Raw genomic sequence first — 11,645 nt, 5'->3', positions numbered from 1 at the left:
GACAGAATACTTTGTCTGTATAGAATACTTTGTCTGTAAATGTCACATTCTTTCTTAATTACATCTCAGTGAAACAAATATTTTATTAAAGAATTGTTATCAATGAAATATCATAATTGTCAATGAAGTATGTTAAGTTTGAAAAATCATGGCATTTCTAAATTACTTGACCGATTAAGCTCATCTTCGAACTTGACCTAGGTATCTATCTGTAGAATAAGTATGTTGAGTTTGATAAAGATCTATTGTAAATTGGCGACGCTATCGTGGTGACAAGCCGCGGTCGTTTCCGATCGCAGTAATTTTTGGATTTTTAGACTTATTATGAAATCTACTTCCATTTCGACTGCCGAATGGTCTTTTTAGTAGATTTTATAGAAATCTAACTATTGCAATGGTCCTCATGACAAAATTTTTGAAAAATTTTGCTATATTCCGACTTAACTCGACGAGCTGAGTCAGAAAATACATATGGTTCAAAAGTTTATATATGTATGTATTAGGGCGACCCAAAAAAAAGGATTATTTTTTTTTTTCATGTCTCGTGTGAAAATATGTTAGTTTACTATGTTTTAAGAGTCCCCTCCAAAGGACAGCTCAAAAAAAAATTTTTTAAAGGTCGCTCACAATTTTTTTAAATTTCCTAAATCGTCAAAAATCGATTTTTTTTTTTTTTCAAATGCTTTTTCTCGTAATTTCATTTCTTTTTACATGAAAAATCATGAAGATCCTGGAAATTTCAAGTCAAAATTTTAATATTTAGAGGTCGCTCCAATTTTTTTAAGTTTTCAGATCGAGTACTTTATATCTATTTGAGCAACTTCTAAACATGAATATTAACGAACTTCATATTTTTTTCCTTAAATTTCACATGCTAAAGAATGAAATTAAAGCACGAGAAACAAAAAAAAAAATTAATGAACAATTCTCACCATTTTTGAATAATTGTGAAAAATTGATAATTTTTTAATTTGTGTAAATTAATTTATTTTACAAAAATTGAAGCTTTATTAATGTTTTTATTACTTTATTTAACATTTTTATAATTTTTAAATACAACAATAGTCAATTATTAAATATATTTGAATAATTTTTAGTTCAATTTATTGACACCAGGCGCGCGAGTCAACTATTACTTGTCTTTGTCTTCGACCGTCTTCTTTTATTTACAATTGTTTACTGTCAGCGTTGCTTTTTGTCCTTAGCATAATTAATCCGTAATTGAACAGTTCATGTTAATGACAAGTAAATGTTAATGTCAAATATATAGTTTTATCATCGTCTTTTTAATTACTATGAAAGGTAACTATTTTATTTACTTTAAAAATATTTTTTGTAACTAAACATTTTTCTAACCTAAATTTTTTTCATAATGTTACTTTGTGTATGCTTAAAAGTACTGTCAATAATTGAGTTTTATTTTAATTGATCCATTCTACTTATTGATAGAAATCGATGTTAATAATAATAATTAGTAAACTTTTTTTTATAGTTGTAAAATGAGCTCACGACAAGGATTACGATCAGAATGTTCGCAACGAGGTGAATGGTTGCTAGGAAAATATGTCACTCAATTTCGTTGCTCTCAACTGCCAACAAAACGTTCAGTCTTAAGTTATTTTTTATATTATCATTATGAGCACCAAGAAACAGTAAACGAAAGTTTAAATAGAACATCAAAGGCAGTTTTAAATATCTGGAATAATTACAACGTTATCAAAGAATATCATGTTAAAGAAAAAGTGAATCAGTTATTTACATTTTGGAAGAGCTTGAAAAAAAATCGGCAGAGGTTATCTGAAACCTAACAGCAGAATGAAAACAAATTTTCAAAGTCACTTGATTCACTATTTGATATTTCTCTAAAATGCTCATTGCCTTATGACGAAGCTCACAATTCGGCTGTTTCTACGTCAACTGCAGTGAGTTTAAAAGACGATGAATTAAATAAACCTTTATCTCCAAAAAGTAATTTATCTCTCTCGAGCACGTCTTCTCACGAACTTTATGCTTCTCCTCCTAGAAAGAAGCCTAAATATAAGATTTCTCCAATGCTCTCATCAATGTTGGATCGTACTAAAACATCTAATCAAAACGGTTTACTTTTGATGTCTGCCTTTTCAGCAACGTTAGATCGTAAGGTTTTAGATGTCACGGTAAGCAAAGAAACTATTAGACGCACGCGACAAAAACACCGAGCTGAGGAAGCATTACTTATAAAATCATCTTTTTGTCCAAAAGTCCCTCTTACGGTACACTGGGATACGAAAATTTTTAAAGCTTATAAGTCTACTGAGTCAGAAGATCGTTTAGCAGTGGTAGTATCTGGTCAAGGAGTTTCAAAAATGCTTGGTGTTCTGATAATTCAACAATCAACAGGCTCAAGTCAGTCAAATGGTGTTTACCAATTAATTAACGAGTGGAATCTTGAAAATAATATAACGTCGATGGGATTCGATACAACTGCAAGTAATACTGGTAATAAAGCTGGAGCTTGTACTTTGTTGGAGAAAAAACTTAGGAAAAAACTGCTTCATCTTGCTTGTAGACATCACATTTTGGAGTTAATTTTGACTGCGACATTTGGATCACTGCTAGAACCAATAGTCAGTGGTCCAAATATAAAACTGTTCGAACGTTTCAAGAAAGAATGGAAAAATTTGGATCCAATGAATTTTGTTTGTGGGGAAGTCGATAATGAATCTGATACTGCTTTGTTTATAATTAATCAGCTAAAAACGAAACAGCCTCGCGATGACTATAAAGAATTCTTAAATTTAGCTTTGCTATACCTTGGATAAACCACCGATCATAATGATCGAACGATACGTATTAACATTCCGGGAGCATACCACAGAGCACGATGGATGGCAAAAATTATTTATTGCTTAAAGATATATTTTTTTCGCAACCAATTTAAGTTGACGACCACAGAACTATCAGGTCTTCGGAAATTCAATGATTTTGTTACCAAAATTTATTTAAAAGCTTGGTTCCTTTCTTCTTACTCCATATCGGCACCACGGAATGATTTACAAATGCTAAAAGATTTAGTAAATTATAAAAATGAAGATAAATCTACAGCAGCTGCTGCATTGAAAGTATTCTCTCGACATCTGTGGTATTTGAATGAGCATTTGGTTGGACTATCGTTCTTCGATGACCAAATCTCAGTTACATCTAAAATAAAAATGATTTCAGCTTTAAACAAAAAATCATCAATGAAAACAATAGAAAACCGAGTAACTATTGATCCGAATAATATAGTCGACAAAGATATTGATGATTTTGTTACGGAGAATACTAGATTTTTTTTCAAATCTTTGAAACTAGACGAATCATTTTTAGCTCTACATCCTCGCTCCTGGAAATCAGATAAAACTTATTTAGAAGGGCTGAAAATTGTTCAAGCGCTAGAGGTTGTAAATGACTCAGCAGAACGTGGGATTGCCCTGATGTAATCATATCATGACACTGTAACTGACGAGACTCAAAAACAATACTTGTTGCAAGTGATTGAAGCTAATAGAAAAATGTTTTCAAACGCTACAAAAGCAAATTTGATGACACATTTTGATAAAAGTGCTAACTAAAATTAGCTACACTTAATATAGCCTTTATTACTGAAACCTTGTTGAAGTAAATTGTTGATCCTGTTTTTAATTTAATTAAACATTGATAAGTTGTAAGCTGAAGTTGAGTTTTGATAAGTGTTAATTAGTATATAAAAAAAATACTTTAGTAAAAAAAGTTAAAGAATATTGTTGTTCTAAACAATGTTTATAATTGACTATTGTTGTATTTAAAAATTATAAAAATGTTAAATAAAGTAATAAAAACATTAATAAAGCTTTACTTTTTGTAAAATGAATTAATTTACACAAATTAAAAAATTATCAATTTTTTACAATTATTCAAAAATGGTGAGAATTGTTCATTAATTTTTTTTTTGTTTCTCGTGCTTTAATTTCATTCTTTAGCATGTGAAATTTAAGGAAAAAAATATTAAGTTCGTTAATATTCATGTTAAGAAGTTGCTCAAATAGATATAAAGTACTCGATTTGAAAACTTAAAAAAATTGGAGCGACCTCTAAATATTAAAATTTTGACTTGAAATTTCCAGGATCTTCATGATTTTTCATGTAAAAAGAAATGAAATTACGAGAAAAAGCATTTAAAAAAAAAAAAAAAATCGATTTTTGACGATTTAGGAAATTTAAAAAATTGTGAGCGACCTTTAAAAATTTTTTTGAGCTGTCCTTTGAGGGGACTCTTAAAACATAGTAAACTAACATATTTTCACACGAGACATGAAAAAAAAATAATCCCTTTTTGGTCGCCCTAATATATATATATATATATAGCAGCATATATATTGCAGCTATATATATATATATATATATATATATATATATATATATATGTATATATATATACGATATAACGCGGCTTGTCACCACGATAGCGTCGTCAATTTACAATGGATCTTTACCAAACTCACCATACTTATTCTACAGATAGATACTGAAGTCAAGTTCGTAGATGAGCTTAATCGGTCAAGTAATTTAGAAATGCCATGATTTCAAAATTTTCAAAATCATAAAAATTCATATTTCTTCACTTTTTTACTCGAATAACTTTTGAATGGGATAACTTATTGAAATTCTGTAAAATACATCTGAAAGCTCTTTAAATAAGCTTCAATTTGAGTACTATATCATATGTGTAGTCTCAAAATTATGTCCTATTCCGCTATGCCAATTATGAAATTTTTAGTAGATTACATAGAAATCTAACTATTGCAATGGTCCTCATGACAAAACTTTTGAAAAATTTTGCTATATTCCGACTTAACTCGTCGAGCTGAGTCAGAAAATACATATGGTTCAAAAGTTTATATATGTATGTATATATATATGTATGAATATATATATATATATATATATATATATATATATATATATATATATATATATATATACTAGCCGTTACCCGCCCGCTTCGCGTGGCGTACAATATACGCCATGCTCGAAAAATATTAATTTTGTTATCTAACTACGTAAGTAGTTATATCATAAATGAATTTTATGAAATTTACACACTCAGATAATAAATTAGGGCATTATAAATTTATATGAGTTAAAAATAATGATTGACACAGCTTTCCACATCACCATGGAGGTACTGTGTCATGCGATGCGTCCCCGTTATTTTACATGGTGGGATCCCCAGTAGGCCTACACCATGGATAGATGTGAGCATGAATGTCAGGGTTTGAAATATGTTATTTATATTCAATTTATAAAAATATAGATTAAATATGAAAAATTCAAACTCAGGCTATCATGTTCACGTCTATGAAAATTAATTAAGCAGATGTTTAATAATTTTAATAGCTTTTTAACAAATAAATTATGGCAAAAAAAATTATTAAAAAAAATTAACATCTATAAATTTTAACAAATTAAAAATGCAGTTTTTTAAAAATAACTTTTTGGATTAAATATACGATATAACGCGGCTTGTCACCACGATAGCGTCGTCAATTTACAATGGATCTTTACCAAACTCACCATACTTATTCTACAGATAGATACTGAAGTCAAGTTCGTAGATGAGCTTAATCGGTCAAGTAATTTAGAAATGCCATGATTTCAAAATTTTCAAAATCATAAAAATTCATATTTCTTCACTTTTTTACTCGAATAACTTTTGAATGGGATAACTTATTGAAATTCTGTAAAATACATCTGAAAGCTCTTTAAATAAGCTTCAATTTGAGTACTATATCATATGTGTAGTCTCAAAATTATGTCCTATTCCGCTATGCCAATTATGAAATTTTTAGTAGATTACATAGAAATCTAACTATTGCAATGGTCCTCATGACAAAACTTTTGAAAAATTTTGCTATATTCCGACTTAACTCGTCGAGCTGAGTCAGAAAATACATATGGTTCAAAAAGTTTATATATGTATGTATATATATATGTATGAATATATATATATTATATATATATATATATATATATATATATATATATATATATACCAGCCGTTACCCGCCCGCTTCGCGTGGCGTACAATATACGCCATGCTCGAAAAATATTAATTTTGTTATCTAACTACGTAAGTAGTTATATCATAAATGAATTTTATGAAATTTACACACTCAGATAATAAATTAGGGCATTATAAATTTATATGAGTTAAAAATAATGATTGACACAGCTTTCCACATCACCATGGAGGTACTGTGTCATGCGATGCGTCCCCGTTATTTTACATGGTGGGATCCCCAGTAGGCCTACACCATGGATAGATGTGAGCATGAATGTCAGGGTTTGAAATATGTTATTTATATTCAATTTATAAAAATATAGATTAAATATGAAAAATTCAAACTCAGGCTATCATGTTCACGTCTATGAAAATTAATTAAGCAGATGTTTAATAATTTTAATAGCTTTTTAACAAATAAATTATGGCAAAAAAAATTATTAAAAAAAATTAACATCTATAAATTTTAACAAATTAAAAATGCAGTTTTTTAAAAATAACTTTTTGGATTAAATTTGGCGGGTAACGGCTAGTTATTTATAAATCTAAAACTATCAGAAATATTTATTAATTAATAGTATTCTCAAAAGTATAAAATTAAATACTTAAAATTTCTTTATACACGACGTTTTTGGTTTTTCGAAATGGCTGAAGAATGACTAAGTTGTCAGGTGAACTTACTCTTGAGCATGCCACGTAAAGTTGACCATGAGAGAAACAATCATTTCTTAAATCAATTCCAGCCATCTTCAAACTCTGCCCTTGTGCTTTATTAATTGTCATAGCATAACAAACTTTAGCAGGAAATTGCAGACGTTTGAATTCAAAATGATAGTCTGATGGAATTAACGGAATTCTTGGAATGAATACAGTTTCTCCTTGATATTTTCCGGTGATAATTGTGGCCTCAATAACATTTTTGTGTAAGATCTTGACTTGGAGCCTAGTTCCATTACATAATTTTGGAGGGTTTAAATTTCTGAGCAACATTATTGGGGTGCCAATCTTGAGATGAAGAACATGAGGAGGTATTCCTGGTGGATTAAGAGTATGTAAGAACTCTACAGGGTAGTGAACAACGTCTTCGTCCTCCATTACTGTGTCTACCGACTCATATCTTACTTGCTCAGTTGGCAGTTGCTCCAGTAAAAAGTTATTAATAGAATTAGCTTGTTCATTAGTTGGAGTGAGAATAGCTCTCTCTTTTAACCATGAACTGCAATTTTCTCCAGCCTTGTCAATATTCGGGTATATTTTTTCAGTCAAGGTGATTAAATCTGGGACAATATCACAACGAATGCAAGAAACATTTATTTTTCCGTCTTCTTCTGGGATCTTACCGTCACCTATGTCAATGAGTACTTTCGAAAACTCCTCAGCTTGTGGATGTGGTTGAAGATGAACACGCATATTGATAGTCAAAGATAGAACTTTTACCGAAGGCCATAAAAAGGATGACTTGATACAGGCTTGAATTTCATCAGCGCGTGTTCCTCGTGGTACAACAGGCAATGTTTGTCTGAAGTCACCAGCCAAGAGAACAACTACTCCTCCCATACGTTGGTTGCAACCTCTGATGTCTTGGAGCGTTCTGTTCAGAGCTTCAATAGCTTTTTTGTGAGCCATTGTGCACTCATCCCAGATAATTATTTTTGTTTCTCTTAGTACATGAGCTATATCACTTTGTTTAGAGATGTTACAAAGTGGGGACTCAGAATGACACAAATTTAGAGGTAATTTAAATGCAGAGTGAGCTGTTTTGCCTCCATCAATCAAAGTCGCAGCAATTCCTGAGGAAGCAACAGCTATAGCAATTTTTTTCTCACTTCTAATTTTTGAGAGCAACAAATTGATTAAAAAAGTTTTTCCAGTGCCACCTGGAGCATCAAGAAAATATAATTGCTCAGAATTAGAAATAATCGAATTCAAAATTTTACTGTAAACTTTTTTCTGTTCTAAGTTTAACTTAGGAACATTTTCAGCTACAAATTCATTCAAATAGGTAGTGTCATAAGCCAATTCATTCAGATATTGACGATTGGTGAAAATAAATCTTTCCTCTCGTGATGGGGAGGGGAGACCGAACTGAAGAAGTGTCTTTCCCGACATTGATATAACAATATCTTCAATCAAATTGAGGCATTTGTTGTAAATAATGTCAAGCATCAGCTCGACATTTCCATCTTCTCGTTCTATCTCTCTCCTAATATCTTCAGAAAAATTGTCTCGGTATTTCTCCCATAATTTCTGTGGGTCGCCAACATGACAAAAACCTAATATGATGGCAAACAGCTCACGCATTTTGAACGGAGAATCAGAGATGCAAGCTTCTTCTAGAGTGTGATCCCAATTAGCATCATCTTCGAGAAGACCTAGTGCTCTACATGCTGCTTGAAATGTTGGCTAAATTACTCCATCAACAGTTTTTAAAGCAGAAAATGATACTGGACCTCGAATCTGATGTAATAGAAGACGCAGATAATAACACTCGGCATTACCGGGATGAACGGTATACACTCTACCTAAAACATGATCTTTCTTAACTCCTAAATAACCTGGAACATCCTTACCTTAGTAGTGATGCTGGGGGGGGGTGATACCGACATTACAGGAATCTACCTTACCGACCGAGGGGTCGTGTCCATGCTAAGTTACCATTCGTAGATATGTGAGTCCTGTTTTACCGACCTGTTTTACCGACGTGGATATAGTGGAGGTTCTAGGTGGCGCTGGTGGCGAGTTCTGCCGCCATTTTTTAAATCTATCCGCCATTTTCCCGCCATTTTTGAATCTTACTATCCGCCATTTTGAATCTGCCATCTGGTGGCTGCTATCCGTCATTTTGAATTCGCTATCTGGTGGCTGCTATCCGCCATTTTGAATTCGCTATCTGGTGGTTGCTATCCGCCATCTGCTATCTGAAATCCGCCATCTGGTGGCTGCTATCTGCTATCTGGTGGCTGCTATCTGCTATCTGGTGGCTGCTATCTGCTATCTGGTGGCTGCTATCCGCCATTTTGAATTGTGAATTTGCTATCTGAGATTGGCCATCTGGTGGCTGCTATCCGCCATCTGGTGGCTGCTATTCGCCATTTTGAATCCGCCATTTTGAATCCGCCATTTTGATGCTGACATCCGCTGTCCGCCATCTTGATGCTGATATCCGCCAGTCCAATATCTGACATCCGCTGTCCGCCATCTTGATGCCGATATCCGCCATTTTGATTCAGATATCCGCCATTTTGAAGACAAAATTTATCAGTCATCCTAACCTAACCCAGTCGTTGTTAGAATCACTAGTACCTTTTCTTATGTATGCTTACAACTTATATATATTCAAACTGCATGTATGACGAGTACATGCAAGAAGATACGCCATCTTCTGGGATTTCTGTCTACCTCTAAACAGGCTCAAACCTGATTAAGGTCACGTAACTATGCAGTAGATGAATCATTCTGTTCTAACTGCGCAATAGATGACGTCATCAAACCGGTTTAAAAATGGCGGAGTGAGGGTAACTGTGCAGTAGATGAATCATTCTTTTCTAACTGCGCAATAAATGACGTCATCAGACAGGTCTGAACCTGTTAAAGGTCACGTAACTGCGCAGTTTCCTTTGTTCTATTTCTGTTGCGCAATAGATGACGTCATCAAACCGGTTTTGAGGTAGAGGAGTGGGGGTAACTGCGTAGTATCCTCTGGCTATAAAAGCAGCGCGCTCAAGCCGTACTTCACAAAAACGAAGTACAAGTCTTTAGTGAAACATCTAGTGTGATCCGCGAGTATTCTTTAAATTATCCATCTCCAGTTCAGTATAGTGAAGTACAGTGAAGTACAAACTATATTCAAGTGTGAACATAACCTATAAACAGTGTACATAACCTATAAACAGTGAACATAACCTATAAACAGTGAACATAACCTATATACATTGAACATAACCTATAAATAGTGTACATAACCTATAAACAGTGTACATAACCTATTATTAAGTGTACATAACCTATTATTAAGTGTACATAACCTATAAAAGTGTACATAACCTATAAAATAGTGCCAAAAGACAGTAGTGAAGTGCTTATTTTTCCAAAATGGCGCAATCTAACCTTATTGAGGCACTCAAGAACCTGGTCAATATCATTGCAGCCTCATATGCTGATCTGTTGGGGGAGCAGCTCACTGATGAGCATCGTCAGAGGTGTTTAAGGGTGTGCAATGAGACCATTGAATACTTCAACACGATATTACTGGATCCTGGAACATCAATTCAAGTCAGAAGAAGTGTTAAAGCACACATCAACCTACTTAACTGGTTTGCTGATCAGTTCTCCAGACTTGGTAACCAAGTAGTTGGTGGAACCCTCGCAAATAATCAAGGAGTTGAATGGCGGGATTTGGAAAATGCTTTTGCTGGTAACATCCAGACTGGATGTGTTATCAACCAAGGTCACAAAGATCCAGCATCATTTCTCCAGGCCTCACGGGACATTATCATCAACAAGGTGCAGTGTCTTGAAAGATCTGGCAGGGTTGAAAGTCAACGTAGAATTCTTTCGCACATTCCGGAAACCGCAAGAAAATTTGGAAGAGCGAAAGTCTTTTGTCACCAAAAGCCGCGAGATTCTCCCTGCTATATCTCTTCAGGATTGGTACAGTGATCATGTCCATGATAAACTGCTTCAAAGAATTGAAGATTTTGAGCACGAGGGTTCCGGATGGAGTCTACTTGGTCCGAACAGCTTAATGGTGACCATGTCAAGATTCACACCAACTCAAGTTGGAAAATCCACCTTCGTCACATTGCCGAAGGATATCCATAAGAAAAATGCAGTGGTGAACATTCAAAATAAGGATGAGTTCTGCTTCCTGTGGTGTGTCAATGCTGCGTTACATCCACCTGTTCTCAACCCAGAGCTACCTGAAGAATATCAACACTTTAGCAACAGATTGAACTATAAAGGTATAGAGTTTCCAATTAAACTTAATTACATCCCGAAATTTGAAAAAATGAATAATCTTAGCATTAACGTATACGGTATAGAGTCGGAATTTACGAGTAAAAAGTCTGAGAAAAGTGTTATTATTCCATTATATTTAAGTAACTCTGAATCAAAAATACCAGCAATTCATTTATTGATGATTAAAAAAAGTGTAAATTATACAGATAATTTAGATCATATTGAGTCAGTCTATCACTTTGCATGGATACATAATCTTTCCGGATTAATTACTAAACAAATAATTATTTGTTTTTAGTTATAACTAAAGGTAAACATAAATTGTACTTTTGCGACCGTTGCTTGAATCATTTTAAGCATCAAAAAAGTTATAAAGAACATATATCTGATTGTTTCAAATCTAACAAAGTCCGCATGGACTTTCCGAACGAAAAAAACCGAGTTTTGAAATTCAAAGATTTCAAATCTAAAGATCCTGTACCGTTTGTAGTCTATGCAGATCTTGAATGCACACTCGAACCCCAGGGAGATGACATCAAAAAAGTTCACAAGCATGTTCCACACAGTATCGCTTATTACATCCACTGTAGCTATGACAATACATTGTCTAAATTTGAATTGAACC

The 11,645-nt window shown here is 33.1% G+C and overlaps 1 protein-coding gene across 1 annotated transcript; it reads right to left on the bottom strand.

The window, feature by feature from the left end:
• Positions 1-6,420: 6,420 nt before the first annotated feature.
• LOC123273741 (ATP-dependent DNA helicase pif1-like) lies at positions 6,421-8,902 on the bottom strand. Its single transcript, XM_044741220.1, has 3 exons — positions 8,717-8,902; positions 6,743-8,464; positions 6,421-6,426 (listed from the first exon to the last, which is right to left on the bottom strand). The coding sequence occupies exons 1-3, from the start codon at positions 8,900-8,902 to the stop codon at positions 6,421-6,423; spliced, it is 1,914 nt and encodes a 637-aa protein (XP_044597155.1).
• Between the last annotated feature and the right edge of the window lie 2,743 nt (positions 8,903-11,645).

Source organism: Cotesia glomerata, unplaced genomic scaffold (genome assembly GCF_020080835.1).
Source record: "Cotesia glomerata isolate CgM1 unplaced genomic scaffold, MPM_Cglom_v2.3 scaffold_13, whole genome shotgun sequence".
NCBI classification, from domain to species: Eukaryota; Metazoa; Arthropoda; class Insecta; order Hymenoptera; family Braconidae; genus Cotesia; species Cotesia glomerata.
The sequence above is the reverse complement of the archived record's forward strand: the minus strand, read 5'-3'. Positions and strand labels throughout refer to the sequence as shown.

Bases quoted from the DNA above. Each gene is read 5' to 3' on its own strand.
- LOC123273741 (XM_044741220.1), bottom strand. From the start codon at position 8,902: ATGACGGATAGCAGCCACCAGATGGCAGATTCAAAATGGCGGATAGTA. The intron at 8,465-8,716 runs GTAACTTAGCAT...GGAGTAATTTAG, and splicing joins GACTCACATATCTACGAATG to CCAACATTTCAAGCAGCATG.